The sequence below is a fragment of the Dermacentor silvarum genome, chromosome 10 (genome assembly GCF_013339745.2).
Source record: "Dermacentor silvarum isolate Dsil-2018 chromosome 10, BIME_Dsil_1.4, whole genome shotgun sequence".
In the NCBI taxonomy this organism is placed as follows: Eukaryota; Metazoa; Arthropoda; class Arachnida; order Ixodida; family Ixodidae; genus Dermacentor; species Dermacentor silvarum.
In genome coordinates, this window is record NC_051163.1 from 137438500 (window position 1) to 137455429 (window position 16930).

The 16930-nt window shown below is 46.1% G+C and overlaps 1 protein-coding gene across 2 annotated transcripts in view; it reads right to left on the reverse strand.

The window, feature by feature from the left end:
* Positions 1–15281, reverse strand: part of LOC119430979 (uncharacterized) — a 39569-nt gene extending 24288 nt beyond the window's left edge. Inside the window, exon 1 of one of the 2 annotated variants that reach the window (XM_037698443.2) lies at positions 14748–15280. In XM_037698443.2, the coding sequence (XP_037554371.1) occupies positions 14748–15089 (342 nt within the window). In that variant the 5' untranslated portion in view covers positions 15090–15280. Of the gene's footprint in view, positions 1–14747 lie in introns of both variants that reach the window. The other variant, XM_049657765.1, reaches the window with a different exon arrangement.
* Positions 15282–16930: the final 1649 nt, after the last annotated feature.

The following is a 16930-nucleotide window of genomic DNA, read 5'->3' on the forward strand; positions in this document are numbered from 1 at the left end:
ATGAGGGTTTCTCAGAAAACACTGTTTAGTTACAGCTAACTAAATGTGGCCAAGAAAAAAAAGTAATTGAGGGCAAACAGCACCCAGTGAATGTTGATCGGCTTTTGTTGATGCTAGTAGAGTTCTGTTGTTTTCTTTTCTTTTGTCATTGTGCACAAGCATCTAATACTCAAGTTTAATAAACGCCGATTTATTAAGGCGAAATTTTTATATGTCTCGTTTTGAGGCGACTGAAAAAGTGTTCTAGAAATCCGGAAAATATGTACTACAAATTGATAACTCCTTAAAGGGGCCCTGAACCACTTTTTATCGAAGTGGACAAAGTGAAAATAGGCTATTTCAGAATCACTTTGCCCCGAAAATTACTCCAATGCATTCAGCAGAAGTGGAGTTATTGGCAATCAAACACGGCCTCCGCTGTGCTCCCGTTCCTTCAATGCCTTGCACTGCAAAGGCTACGGCGGAGTGGGGCGGGGCCACAACGCTCCGCCTCCGTGACGTCACTATGGCGCGCAGTTCAAATTTCATTTTGGACTTCCGATTTTGGTGCCTACGATGTGCTAAATGTAAGCCAAACGCGGTTGTCCTCAGCGAGCCGCAGTGGGCTTAGCCAGTGGACTCGTGGTGGCACCTTGTGGCGGCCGCGCTGTAGCCGATCGCAGCGACCAATAGCAGCCCTGTGTGGGAGTGTGCTTTATTACAAAATAAAGCACACAGAAAAGAGCGAGGATCACGGAGTTTTTGAAACAAGAGCATTTGAGAAAAAGGTGACTTCGCACTCCACGGACCCCATACGACAGCAGAACTTGGCTGAGATGTTCACAACAGCATATGCTACCCGCAGACTATGTTACAGTTAAACCTGCTTATGACAAACCTCCATATAACGAATTCCTGGATATAACGAAGTTTTTCTATTCCCCGCCGTTACTCCACAGAAGCACATGTATTTGAGATCTCTACGTAACGAAGTGGTAGCAGGAGACCCCCTCGTAATAACGAATTCCCCCCCCCCCCCCCCCCCGACAACCTAGAGATTTTGCCCCAAATTTTGTTATTCTTGCGCGAGCAGCAACCAGAAGCACCTTCTCCGCCGCGACGGAATGCGAAGCGGCAGCGTTGCGCTTGGCGTGCTCAAATTCACGGCGACTGCGAGGTGAGAGCGAGCGCACGTGTGCGTGCGAACGTGCACGAGGCGGGCCTGCATCCTTCTACCCGGCGATCTTGCCGCCGCAGGCGTTACCTTTTCCCCTCTCTTCATTCAAACCTGATCCCGCCGCTTGCTGCCGCTAGCCCAGCCCGCCAAGCCGGCACTCTGTTTCCTGCTGATGTTGCTGAAGGAAAAAAAAAAAAAAAACTTTTTTTTTTCAATGCGCTGGCAGCGCCACACTCTTTGGTTACTGCGCAAGTCTCTGCACTTCACTTCACTAACCTGACACTAGGTGACACGATACGACGCCATCGTGTCGCTCGCTATAGTGCCTAGAATATACTGGCTAGTGTGCCGACCACCCGCTCTTTTCAATGGAGGAGCCTGGCACCGTCTGCAATGAATGCCCACGGTGGCCGACAGGGGTCGCAGCAATACAGGTGGGTGCAGACTCCGCGTGTTGTCTGCTTGGCTGGAGCAGTTTCGGAGTGGTTGCATCGATTTCTGTGTTTGCGTTTTCAGTGTCATTACGGTGTTGCGTGTTTGTTCTTGCGTCATCAAAGCTTCAAGTGAGTTTGTGGTTGTCTGCTCCCGTGTCTGTGAGTAGGACGACTATGTGACGGCGGTGAAAGAATGTTGAAACCACAGCGACAGTGAAGACAGGTCTGCGTGGTTGTGTTGGAGTAGTCAGTGCTCGAGCGAAGGGCTTGTATTCTTGTTCACTGCACCATCTGATGGCATACAGCTCGCAGAATGGGAACAAAGGATAAAAAGAAACGACAAAACGCTGACGCCAACTGCTGTGGTGTGTGAAAAGTATTTAAAAAGCCGTTTCATCGAATGCACGTTCACTATCATCGTGAACGGCGTTTTTAACGATCTTCGCCGCAATAAATCCCGTCTGAAATCAATGCGATACGTACAATATTCCATAAGTATCCTACACACCTTGTATCTCAAAGCAGAAAATTAAAAGAGGCAAAATATATATATGTGTGAAAGAACTTCCATCAAATTAAGTGGCACAGGCGCACCCAGTCAGTGGCCTCCTTGTGGGGGCTCAGCCGTTGAGAGCGCCGAATCAGAGAATTTCGAAGAATCTGGTGTCCACCACAAAGGTTCTGTATCAGAAGAGTGCGCCCAACGCTGTAGTTTCAAAGTCGCCAGTGCTGATAGATTGCAAAATGATGGCGCACAACGGCTGCAAACCACCAGTTTAAGTCGCCATCCGTACTGCAATACTGAAATGAAATCTCAATCTCTATTGAAGTCGCGTGGATGAATCGTGCTATTTGGGCCAGTGGAATCATTAGCTTATGCCTATTGAGAAGGTGAAATGAATAACTCAAAATAATTTACTTGCCACCTTTATTTAAAGAAGATGATAGATAGATGAAGATAGAAGAAAAAACAGGTGGCACAACTTGTGATGAGTTGATCAAGAAAGTTGCCTTAATTAACAGCTCCTGCTTCCTTATGGTCGACGCAGTTTAATTAAAGCCTGCTTTAAAGAAGCAGTACTATAGAGACATGGTTCTCGCTAAAAAATGTTTGTTATAGCTTATGAAAAGAAGTACAATGTACTGGGAATATTGTAGGTGTTTTCTGCCCATCTACCAAACAGTTCTCATATACCAACCAAGTTACCATCCTTCTCGGCTCACCTTCGCAAGCTTTCGCTCGCACCTACATAACACGGCGTGTGGCCGCAATGTTATGGCACTTGGACTTTATACACAGAACATCACGGCGACGGTGGAAATTCGCCTGGAGTGTCCATACAATTGCTATATTGGAAAAAAAAAGCGAAAGCGCAGGAAAGTATGGGGAAAACGAACAATCAAAAGGAGTAATTCCATATAGGAACATTCTGGCACGTGAAGCAAAAGTTCATATTTTGCCTTGAAAGAGCAGCTCTTGTTGCACGACGTAAGTCGCATCACGGCATGCGATACAATGGTGAGTTTGTCAAACGTATGATGAACATTCGTAGCACATATACGAGCATCATCGAAGAGAAGTCGTATATAGGGTGCTTTTTTTTTAGACAATTAAGATTTTTTATAAAGAGGCTATATAAGACCAGCGAAATGGCGTTGATTTGCAGATGAGTTTCGAGGCAAGGAGAAAATACATTGCCGCTAATAATGTGAGGTTCAGAAGATGAATTAACAAAAATTTATTAATGACCTAGCTTTTTTTTATACAGTTGTTGAACTGGCGAATATGAAGGTACTCACATTTTAACGCACCTTTGTTTTTTTTTTTTTTTTTTACCTTGAAAGTCACATTTAATTCGAGATATTTATCATCGAATTTCAAAGGTAAATTCGGGCTATCCGCTGGTGCGCAGAAAAGGCGACCCCGTTATCAGACCGAAACGGAGTGACGAAGCGTGCGAGAAAGTAGCAAACCGAACGTCTCGGCTAGGTCGCGGCAGCTACTGATGCGTCAAATACGCTTTGCCTGGCAAGCGTGTGCGGCTGCGTGTCGGGTTAGGATTTGCCGCGGCATGCTGTCATTCGAACTTCGCCGCACACTTCTTGAATATCTCGAATTAGGTGCGATTCTCCAGGTCTTTAAAAGATGGGTGTGGATGAAAATGTCACTGCCTCTAGCTAATTTTCCATTTAGACAATGGTCCCCAGACACGAATAAAAAATGTAATCATAAAGATTACCTAATAAGTTTTCTGAAGCTCACGTTATTTGAAGCAATGTCCCCCTCGCCTATGAACTCGTCTGCGAAAACACCGCGTTCATTTCGTTCATTACTTTTTAAAAATAAAAGGCTGTATTGTCAAAAAGAAAAACATCCTATATATAGTGCAGTTTCACATGTCCATACAAATTAGGCATTCTTATTTTCTATTAGTAAAACGTCGCCCAATAAGTATACTTTAAAAATTCTTTGTTGCAATGAGCTGGAGTGTCTTAGAAAACGAATGTAGAGCTTCCTTTTCCTGAATTGAACCACTGGAGGTTCGACACTCGAAACAGAGCTAGCTGGTACGTAAACTTAAACGCAGGCAGCAAGCAGTAGATAAGCTTTTTTATAGTCAAAAGAAACCCTAAATTAGAAATCACCTCCCTACATGAGAAATTTACTGCTCCTACGGCTTTATAAATACAAAAAGCACAGCAACTTCCCTGTGATAACACGGCAGTCTATGAAGAGCGGGCGGCGCCGCGGCACACACCCGCACTGCAGCACTCCTAGCGGCAGCCGCCGACATTCATTGCAAACGGTGCCACCCGGAAAGCCGCGGTCGGCACACTAGCCAGTACATTCTCGGCACTATACGCTCTCTCTTCGTTTCCGACGCCTCGCGCTTGTGCGAAACGACACGCGTCCCCGCATCCAGTACCTGGTGTGACATTCCAAGGATGAGTGCTTCGACAAAAACAAAATCGAGTAAATATGGTCAAAGTATCTTTTTCTAATTTTCGTGCCAAACCTGCATATAACGAAATCCTCTTTCTAACAAAGTTTTTTGGCAATTTATCAATTTCGTTCTATCCAAGTTTAACTGTATTTCACCAAGCCCGAGGGGTGGTTCGGGCCCCTTTAACATAATTACAAACCCAATAACATTATATATCAATCCATACGTAATTACACGAGGAATATAAATAGATGTTGATAAATGATCATGATAGTCATTAATTTAATTATGATAATCAGCATGACAAAGCGGGAAAAATGGGTCGATAAACACAAAAAGTGGCCAATAACAGAGATTAATGACAGTAATGGGTGTAAGTATGGTTATGATAAGGATAAAAAATGGGTATACAGAGAGATGAATTAAGAGAGAATTGAAGGTGAATTAAGATGGTTTAGTTTGGTGATAGGAGTCAAACGAAAAGTAATTCATTTATTCATGTTACCTCTAAAGGCCCTCACGGGGAGGGTATTACATAGAGGGGGGATAGAATCATTAATAAATGCTGCAGGGTTCGTACACAATATTTGGCTGGAAATTCAAGGACATTTCAAGGATTTCAAGGATGCAAAAAGGCAGAATTCAAGGAGCGTTAGCGTAATTGTACTTCCTCACATGACTTAGGAAAGGAGCCCTATTTTCGCATTAATTTCTCTTTCAAGAGCTGTTATCTCCGCTTCTTTATCTTTGGCTGTTCGACGGAAACTGTTTGCCTTGACAAGTCGGGTCGTTTTTTGCTTCGGCGTCTTCCGAAAAGCGATCCGCTGACTCCTGCAAGCACTTCAGAGTTTTTTTGGAGCTTTGTCTTCTCTTGCATGCTCAGTAGCTCTAGCTCGAGTGCTTTTCTCTTCAAGGTTACCTGTTGTGCTACAGCTTGCTTCTTCTGTTCGTCCATGTATAGCGCATACCTATGCCTGGCTTGGCGCACTGATGACTTCAGTTCTTTCGACAGTGGAACGTTAAGCAGCCCACCGTGGGTTTTCACGGCCTCGCAGATGACTCGTTGTGAGATATACGAGAGCTCTGCCATATTTTCGACGGCGATCTGCTTGTTTACACTGAAACCTCTTTCTACTGAAGCCTGCCCATGGCTAAGCAAGAGAAGGGCCTTCAGTACTTCCCATAACATCGAGAACGCCGGGTCACGCTTCAAAAGGCGCACGAAGAGAACGTCAAGGTGTTCATGGTCTCTTTCATAGTTTTGCAGTTCATGCCACTTTTCTTGGCAGAACTGAATGTACTGTGCACACACAATATCTCTCTTGTGCTCAGAAAGAAGCTTACTGTCAATTAAACAGTTAAGAACAACTTTAAGCTTCCCAAGGCACATTTCTGTCTTCGCCTGAATTGCACCACTGGAGGTTCGACACTCGAAACAGAGCTAGCTGGTACGTAAACTTAAACGCAGGCAGCAAGCAGTAGATAAGCTTTCTTATGGTCAAAACAAACCCTAAATTATAAATCACCTCCCTACCACTAGGAGTAGTGTGAGGGCTCTGGGGTCGAAACATGACAACCCTCGAACCAGAGGGTACCTAAGAGGACTTCTCTCCATGATTTTCAGGATCATGTTCACAATGAACTTACGACACTCGCCCCTAAATTCAAAAACACACTTGGTACTCGCTTTTCCGCTTTTTAAGATCTTCTCAGCCACACGTCCAACGTCCACCTTCTCAAGTGACGTGTAATTGGCAGTATCATGAACATCAATTCGCAGCAGTGTCGTGATGCTCGTGGCTTCTGTCAATATCGAGCGCTTCACGAACTTTGCAAGGAGGCTCCTCAAGACAGTTTCAAGCTCTTTTGCTAAAAAAAATGTCTTTGGAGAATCACTCTGAAAAACAGTCAAAAAAGGCTGCACAACCATTGCAACGTTTAGGGAAAAGTTGTTTCGCAAGTGCAAGCTGGTCCTTTAGAAAAGCACTGACGTTCTCACACGCTCTACATTTCGGCAAGAGTAGCCTATGGTCGCTCACTGCTTCGGTGTAGTGCCTCAAATGCTCCCACATAGCCAGGGCTCTCTCCAGTACGGGCACGTTCTCGACCCAACGGTGGGGTACGAAAGGAAGTGGAAACAGCTTGCTCCCTGTTTCTTCAACAAAATCTTCACGGCGGGCCGGTGCATCATGGAAGAGTGAGAATAAGCTCGACAGAAAGGTGTCAACTGGCCAGCTTGCCGCATGCATTCCTGCTTTGTAAGCATTATGCACTGTGTGCAAGCCACATGAACCAATATCCAAGCACTGAAATTGAAAGTCATTCTTCATGTGCTGCTGCAACTTGTTGAAAAGACTCTAGTTGACATTCGGGCCATCCATCGAGAGCTGCACAATCCTGCTCAGGGGAAAGGACGCGAGTGTTTCCGTCAACTTCTGCATAAGGTCGTCCGCTGTGCTGTGACCCATGAATGTCGAAGTCAGATATCTGGTTGTCACCTCACAGTTATTCCACAATCTGACGTGAATATCAAGTTGTTTTCTTTGCAGGTATTCATTCAAGGTTTCGTCAAAAAGCACAACAAAATTGTCAGACTTCTCCATCATTTGTTGTACTTGCGAAGTGAAAAATGGGCGCAGACCGTGGCACGCGACGTACGCGCACTTTTTCTCAGAGCAAGTGAAGCTTCTCGCGACCTCACTATCCGGAAACATCTTTTGGAATAGCTGGGAAATGGATCCACTGGAGCTGTAGGAGTAGTGTGAGGACACAACTTTCATCGTCCACAAAATCTCGGCTTCGATCACGGAATCATGCTTTCTGCAGTCTTCGTCAAGTGTCGCAGCCCGAGAGGAAGTTGCCGTGCTTTCACGCTGACAAGCAGCCTCGGACGACAGATTTGCCGCTTGCATGAAACTTTTTTTTTTATTTATTTATACTTCACCTACATCGCCATACGGCATTGCGTAGGGGAGGTACATATGGATAGTAACATAACGCAAATAGCAATCGATATGATAATTACGAAAAATACAACGATACACAAGATATTTTTAAGAAAAAAAAACACTCGAACAACAGTGAATTACACAATTTATAAACAGTGACACAACCATACATTAAACACCCAAACGCTTCGGGACAACAAACCACTCTCTTTGGCAGTGGTATTGTGGGTGTTTTTACAGGGAAGAAAAAAAGATTTCATTATCAGTTTCATTAACGATATCATCCGGGAGTCGGTTCCATTCCTGTATTGATTTTACAAAGAAGGTACTGCCAAAAGAGTGGGTTTTGCAGGAGTATTCTAATATTTTCCGTGAATTATCTCGTCGATTTGAGACGTACGTTGGTGCGAAGAGATAATCAAGAGGGTTAATGGCATTTCTATTGTAATAAATGCTATGAAGAAATTTAAGCCGCAGTTTCTGCCTCCTCACCATTAGTGGCTCCCATCCCAGGGTTTGTTTTATTTCTGTAATACTTGCAAAGGAATTATAATTGTTGCTAACAAATCTGGCTGCTTGATTTTGAATTTTTTCCAGTCTGTCGATCAAGTATTGCTGATGGGGGTCCCAGATTACACAGGCATAATCAAGAATAGATCTTACATACATGAGATAGAGGGTTTGTTTCACGGTCTGTGAGGCTTGCCTAAAATTTCTGCGTATAAAGTATAGCATTCTACCTGCCTTTGTCATGGTCATATCTATGTGTTTAATCCACTTAAAATTGTCAAAAAAATAGACGCCCAAATATTTATAATGAGATTCATTGCTAATAATTGAATTATTGATTTCGTACGTTATATCTACTTTACGAATCCTGTTGGTGAATGATACGCAGCAACATTTCCGGACGTTTAGACTCATTTTCCAATTTTGACACAACGTTGATATTCTGCACAAATCATTTTGCAAAATTTCGGCATCCTTACGCGATTTAATTTCCCTAAACACTACACACTTGCGACGGATGAGCAGCCCTCACCTGCTGCAGCTTTGGATCGGTGCTTCCCGCCTTTCTGGTGGCTCTTCAAGGCAGATTCCCCCATCGTTGCAATGTCGACCGTCTTCTGACATAATGCGCACATTGCTCAATAAGGATCGCTTGGTTCCGGTCTCACCCAGTGACGATAGTCCGTATGTTGCAGCCACGCAGGCTGAAACTTGCACTTCCCGCCTGGCATCTTGTCAAAGTAAACACACAACGCAAACTTCACTGAAACGGCACGCACGAGGCCGACAAACGGCCCGACTATAGTACCTAAAAGACACTTACTAGGGTGCCGAGAGCGGGTGTCGCGGTAGCACCGAGTGTGATGCCTGCCGCCGCCGGCCGCTTGGTGCGCTGCACTTCGAGACTGTGCCGGACCATGCTGAGACATGGGCGGACTTCAGGCAAGACACGACGCGAGTCTCCCCATTTGCCCGGCGATCTGCCTTTTATGTTCTTGTCCCAATCCGCAATACGTCCGGGGTCTGCGGACGCGCTGGGTAATGAGATGAGCCGTTTCTTTCCGCGTCTCTGGGAAATCGCGGTTTCACGACCTGTTCAAAGTTTCTTTAGACAGACGAGTGCACACATAGATGCAAAAAACCCACTCGCAAGAAGAAAAGACTGCAACGAAAGCGGCAGCAAGGCGAGAAATGAACTAAGCATATTGCAATCGACGCGTAGCAATCAACGCATCGCTAACGAACGCGAGTCGAACACCGCAGGATTTAGCATGGTGCCGACAGGCATCGCCGTCTGGTGGCCTGCGGCGGCAGGCATCACTGCCCGCGCCACCGTCCCGCGTTGGAGACGCTCAGTGGACGGCACACTTAGAGTATATTCTAGGCACTATACGCAAGCCGAGCGAGCGATATGCCTCGCATTGGATTGGATTGGATTTCCAATGCATATTAGTTGCCAGACGACGTAGGGGCTGCGAGATTTAAAACCGAAACTTCCTGATGTTGCCCTTTAGTCAACACAGCTTGTTTTCATGGCCATTCGTAAGCGAAAGGGCCCTAAATATCAGCATGACTTGCGGAGGTACATCGTTAATTTCCTCTAGCGGAACAAATCCCACGGGATTTTCAAGGATTACAAGGAGCTCACGGGTATTCAAGTAGTTTCAAGGGCCCTTGAACTTATACTGTCAATATCAAGGATATTCAAGGACTTCAAGGGGCTGTGCGAACCCTGTGCTGTACCTACTACAGTTAAACCTGGATATAACGAAATTGACAAATTACCGAAAAACTTCGTTATAAAGAGGATTTTGTTATATGCAGGTTCAGCACGAAAATTCGAAAAAAGAAACGCTTACCGTACTTACTCGATTCTAACGTGCCCTCAATTGTAACGCGCACCCATTTTACGTTTTCGCCGAAGCACTCATCCTTGGAATGTCGCACCATGTACCGGATGCATGGACACGTGTCGTTTCGCACAAGCATGAGGCATCGGAAATGAAGAGCGAGCGTCACGATGGCGTCGTAGTGTCGTATAGTGTCACAGTAGAACCCCGTTGTTACGTTCCCGGGGGCTGCGTTTTCCCGGCTGTTACGTCGTTTTCGGCCGGTCCCAGCACAGCTCCCATAGAACCCAACGCATTTTTGGTAACCCCACTGTTGCGTCGCAACTGCGGGACTGTTCCCGCATCATACGTTGCGAACTGCCACCCAGCACCGGCCCGAGCGGCCATTTTGACTTTTCATGTCGCTTGGCTTGGTGGCTTGACGATGGCATTAGCCGTCCAAAGTGCCGGGGGCGACAACTATGACGTATTTTCGGTTTCCGCCAGCAAAAGTATGGAACTTGAGATCAGTATTTGCTATATAAAGATGGTGTCTATGGCGCGTTGTGGCCCCTAAATTGGTTTTGGCTTATAGATATTCCGTATAAAGTCCAAGGGTGATAACGCAGTCGCCGTATGCTGTACGTGCGAGGGAAGCTGAAGATCGCGTCTAAATCTCGTGTGTGCAAGAAAAGCAGGGAGGAAGCGTGCCTTCTGTTGCACTCGAGGCACCGGCGAGGGAGCGAGGGGGAGGGATAGCGGGGCGGCGTTGTACTGTACTCTGGCATCAACTGCGTAGAGACCTCCTCGATATAACGAATTTCCCCCTCCAACAACCTAGAAATTTTGCCCCAAATTTTGTCATTATTGCACGAGCAAAACCGGAAGCACCTTCTCCACCGCGACAGAATGCGAAGCGAGCGCGCGTGTGCGAGGCGGGCCTGCATCCCTCGACCCGGCGATCTTGCCGCCGCAGGCGTGACCTTTCCCCCTCCCTTAATTCAAACCTGATCCTGCCGCTTGCTGCAGCTGGCCTAGCCCGCCAAGCCGCCAAGCTTTTCCAGTTGATGTTGCCGACGCGCTGGTACACGCTGTGACACATCACACTTGATGAGCGCAGACATGCGCTGTCAAACGCTGGTGGCGTGTGGAAGCACCGCTGGAGAAGCGAGCCAGAAGTAGTAGTGACTTTATTGAAGAATAAGCGTCATTTTCTTCAATAAAATCACTACTACTCAACTGTGTACTGCGCGGCGGTGCGCAGTCCGTATCTTGAAAGCGATCTGCGTTGGGGCAGAGTCTAGCAGTATAGGTGCGTCGGCGGCTTGTAGCTTGTGCGTGCTGTTTTCTCGGCGCTCAGTTTGCGTTGAAGCGATAGACAACAGCATGAAGGTCACTTGGCTCACTTCTCCAGCGCACTTCCACACGCCGCCAGCGTTTGACAGCGCGTTTCCTCGCTCATCGAGTGTGATGTGTCACAGCGTGTACCTGCGCGTCGGCAACATCAACTCGAAAAGGAGAGTGCCGGCTTGGCGGGCTAGGCCAGCTGCAGCAAGCGGCAGGATCAGGTTTGAATTAAGGGAGGGGGAAAGGTCACGCCCGCGGCGGCAAGATCGCCGGGTCGAGGGATCCAGGCCCGCATCGCACACGTGCGCTCGCTTTGCATTCCGTCGCGGCGGAGAAGGTGCTTCCAGTTGCTGCTCGCGCAAAAATGACAAAATTTGGGGCGAAATTTCTAGGTTGTTGGAAGGGAAAATTCGTTATATCGAGGGGGTCTCCCGCTGCCACTTCGTTACGTAGAGGTCTCAATTACATGTGCTTCTATGGAGTAACGACGGGGAATAGAAAAACTTCGTTATATCCAGGAATTCGTTATATGGAGGTTCATTATAAGCAGGTTTAACTGTAGGAAGAATAACAATACATAGGGCAATAATAAAAAACAGCAATTAAAACATTAAGCATAATGCGAAAGGTAAGGATGAACAAAAGAACAATCAACAAAATATTACACATTTTTATCACAGCGAAGTAAATCTTCGAATTTTTTGGTCAGTTTTTGTGCCGATGTGTGATGGCAGATTGTTCCACTGAATGATTGCGTGAGGAATGAATGAGTTGGCATGAGAGGATGAATGGCACTTTATTAACTTTGAAAGAATGATCATGTCGAGAAAAGATGGCATGGGGATCGAGATATGGAATATGGAGATGGCATTGAATGATGAGATAGTCAGCTAAGATAATGAAGAGTGAATTTTGAGTGAATGAAGGTGAACCAAGCGGTGATAGGGTGAAACAAGAGCGAATCAAGTGTCAATTGAGTGAATCAAGGGGATATTGAGCAGGGGAGTGACTTGCAAAAATATATAAGTGAGATTTGAGGATGTAAGTGAGAGTGACCACTCAAAAGAGAGTGCTAAGTCACAGTTCGAGTTTAGTGAATCATAGGAGGGGTGACTTGCAAAAAAACATGATGACTTGCAAAAATGACTAAATTGCCGGTTTAGAGCAATGATAACTGAGCAAAAAAAGTGCCGAGTCCCGGTCCGAGTTTGGTGAATAAAGAATGACTTGCAAAAATGACTGCATATAATGGGTTCAGAGTGAAGATGACTCATCGAAAATAATTGCCGAGTCGCGATCTGAGTTTGCTGAAATTAAGATGACTTGCAAAATTGACTGCAAAATATGGGTTGTGAGTGAAGACGACTCAGCAAAAATGTGGTCATTGTGTCACTGAGTTAGCTGCGGGCTTTCACCTTCAAGTCGTCTTGGTTGTAGAACAAGGGAACTTACCTATTCGATAAGGTGGCAATACAAGAGGTGTGGAGGATGCCGAGAACTAATCAATACAGCGTATAAAGCAACCTAGGTCTTGGTTGGTCCTTATTTCTTCAAAAATAAAAAAAAAATGGCCATCGAAAATTTTAAAATCTCACGTGACAACGCATCCCCGCGCCAATAATATCACCGGCGTCAGACATAAGCGTCGTCATCTAGTACAGATGCGAGCAGCCTTGTCTAGAACACCTTGACTAGAGCAGCCTTGTCAAGCTTCCGGGGCTCCCTGGAGCCAGCCAGCGACGTCTAATGGTAGTTGCTGGGCCCAAACATGCCCAGCACCTACGGTTAGACGTCGGACCCAGCAGCTAGCGTTAAGACGTCGCTGGCTGGCTCCGGAGAGCCCCGGAAGCCGCCGTTCCCGCATTCTAGACAAGGCTGCTCACGTCCGTACATTTTGTATACAGTCGAACCCAAATACAGTTAAACCTGGATATAACGAAATTGACAATTTCCCGAAAAACTTCGTTATAAAGAGGATTTCGTTATATGCAGGTTCGGCACGAAAATTGGAAAAAGAAACGCTTACCGTATGTACTATCGCACAAGATTTACCCCCAATACACTAAAGTTGCGATGAACAAAAAAGTCCCAGTTTTGCCCGAAAGGCGAAGGTCTTTGCGATTGCGACAGCAAATTAGCAGACAGCTATACTAAGTACAGATAGTACAGTCAAACCTCGTTAATACGTAGCCGCTTAATGCGTAATTGCGGTTTAAACCTAGTCACGAAGATTTTCCCACCCAGCCCCCAATGAACCCCATGTATTGGCTGACCGCTAAAGCCGTAGTCGCTCATTGCCCACGAAACGGTTAGTGCGTACTATTTTTGTTGTTCTACACGCACAGGCACAAAATCGGCAAAATCTCATGCGCGCGGACGTTCGATTCTCGAGTTGCGACGCCCGGACAACAGTCGCCAGCGATAGTGAACTTACAACATGGTCACCATGACGTATTTTCTGCCGATTGCCGCGCACAACGGCATGGCCTTCGAGATAAGTTCCCGGTAACGCGGAGAAGCTGCCAGTAGGGGGTGCGAATTTGCTGTCGCTGTCGCCGTCGTAACCGCGCAGAAGCACATTTTATTGCGAAGCGCATTTGTGCCGTCGCCGTGGACGTCGCTTTCAGGTTCCGTGTAGAGTCCAAACACGGCAACATTGTCGCCGCGCACCGTACGCTGTGTGTGCGAGTGAAAGCTTGCGGGGGTCAGACTCAATCTTGCGCACGCGAGGGAGAAGGGGGGAGGGGGGCCTAACCTAACCTCCCTTTCTCGCCTCCCCCGCCGTACCTAGCGCGCTTCCGCTCTAGGTACGGCGGGGGAGGCGAGAAAGGGAGGTAGCGTTCGATGTAACGAAAATTCGTTACATCGATGGGGCCTCCCGCTGCCACTTCGTTACGTAGAGGTTTCAAATACACGTGCTTCTATGGAGTCGCGGCGGGGAATACAGAAACTTCGTTATATCCAGGAATTCGTTATATGGAGGTTCGTTATAAGCAGCTTTAACTGTATATTGAATGTGAAGGCCCGGGGATCACAAGAAAGTTTGATATGTAGGTATTTCGATATATAAAAATTTTGTAGAAATATTTTTAATGGAATTTTACTGCTGGGCGTTATACACAATATATGTGGGTTCGATACATCCGGGATCGACTATTACGCCCGTGCGAACCAAGGATGCGGTCTTGTAAGGGTTTGGAAAGCAAACCTATACAGGATCACGCTACCTTGCATTTGACAGGGGCCGAAGATGCACACCAAAAGCTGCCGACAGAGAAATGAGGGCAGCTACTCGCTCCCAGCGCCCACATTTGATGAGGTTTACGTAAAGATTGATGCAATCTTTGGAGTGCAAAAAGTAACATTTGTGCGTTTAACAGGGCTTGAAGAAGCAAATCGATAAATTCACGCTTTTCACTATCTTGGGAAACTGTCTACGCAGCTTTCAGATAAGCCTCAGATAGGCCTTCATTATATTTCGAATAATCAAGCTATTTCGCGATCCCCTTGGAGTTTGATGAATCTGGAATCGACTGTACTACACAGAGCAAGCAGAGCACAGGTCAAGATCCAAGTACCTGCCGATTCCGGCTTTGCGGCATATCCAGGAAGGTGGCTGGGTCCACGCCGTGGGCACTGCGCAGGTGGACAACCATGTGGCAACGCATCTTGAACTCGCGAGAGCAGACTGGGCAGACAGACTCGCCCACACTTGAAGCTGCACTCCGAGGCCTCTCTTTGGTGAAAGACTTCTCCAAGTTGGCCATGCTCTGCAGGGACACCGACAGTTCCTTCCGCGGGGACTCGTCCAGTGGCCAATCCAACGTGGGCGGCTCACCTTCATGCATCGAGGGCAAGAGCAAGTCACCACGGCATTGACTTTGCCTTATCCCGCTATACTTAGTTTTGAAGTTGAGCATTTCGATCAAAATTATGCAGCAAAGACCAACAAAAACACAATGCCACAATTTGCTCTTAGTACGACCCTACATGGAATGCTATACAGCAGCTATTGCGGGCAGATCACTATGAGCTCTGCACAACTAAAGCTTGCACTTTATGCCATGGCACTATACACCTCTCTTACAAAAATGTCTTGTTCTCAGCAGCTAATTACTTACTATCCTTTCCTTAATCAGGTAAAAGCACCCCCCCCCAAAAAAAAAAAAAATTGTAGCGTGTATGAAAAAAAAGGATAAGAACATTGAAACACAGAACACGGCAGCGCCAAGAATCGAAACTTGGCCAGTTTAAGCAGCAGCTGCACTACTGTACCATCAAAATGTAAACGACTGCCAACCAGCAATTATTGCACACACACGATAACAAAGCTAGCTTCATCAAAACAGCATGCACCAATTTTGGAAAGACCCACTGGCAAACACAAGCCATATTATCGATTAGTCACTTTGGCAAATTGTATCATGCAGCGCAATGTTTTATTCAAGTTATGTATGCTCGCTTGGCCAATCAAGTATCCACTGAAGGTGACTTCCCTAGAAGTGATTGCATGACCCCCATTTAGAATAGAGGTGATGTCTTGGTTTTACTATGGCATACAGCGCCTTGTCCTAAAAAGAAAACACAACTCTCATTCATAATAATGACATATCTGGGCAATAAAATGATTGAAATAATTGGCAGGAAGTGAATACTTCTCTTACTTCCCCACCCGACACACTATCATTTCAAAGCCAGCAACTACTGGCAGACATTAAATATGAGCAACTTGTTCATCTCGGGGGAGTAAGTCCACAAAAATAGGCAATGATGGCTGTAATAAAAGACGACACAGCACAAATGGTTTCCAGCAGAAGGCATGGACAGGGACAGTGCAATGTGCAACCAACACGCTCAGGCAAACACTATTCTGAAGCACATCTTCTGTGTTTCCACTTGCCATCAATGAGAACGTCACCTGAAAAACAGTGAAATCGTGAATGATTATTATGTTGGCATGATTGATGGCAAGTACATCCACGTGGACAGGCACAACACACAGAACAGCCACATCTTGCACTTGCATCTTATTGCACAACAGATGCAGCAATTCAGAATTACAAACAGCAGCCACATTATTTAATCTTTTTATGCTCGTTATGACGTTCCTGCCAACCTGTGAACTTCAAAATTCATAGAACTCCCATGGACACAAAGAGAGAGAGAGAGGAATATCAAACAATTTTGGTTACCTATAAGCACACACCTTTTGGGGGATATTTATGCACTGTATTAACAATTATCTCCAGACTCGGCACACAAGCAGTAGCTAACTTCGAACAACAATGAATGACGAGAAATAATGCACCGTGTTTAGATCACAGCTACTTTTCCTACAACTGCACTGTGGCCAATTACACCAACTGTATACACGTGCTTGTCAGCATAAACTTGGTCGCAGCTATTACCCGTCTGGTATATGCGAGGCCTAATGTTAAATTAAAAGACAGGGCAGTATGGATCAGAGAGCAAACGGGGATAGCCAAATATTCAAACTGACATCAGGAGAAAAAAACAGCTGGCCAGGCCATGTAATGCATAGGATGGATAACCGGTGGACCATTAGAGTTAGAGAGAAGCGAAGCGCAGTCGAGGACGGCAGAAAACTAGGTGGGGCGACGAAGTTAGGAAATTTGCAGGCGCAAGTTGGAATCGGCTAACGCAAGACAGGGGTAATTGGACATCGCAGGGAGAGGCCTTCGTCCTGCAGTGGAAATAAATATAGGCTGATGATGATGATGATACGCCACCTTGACCTGCC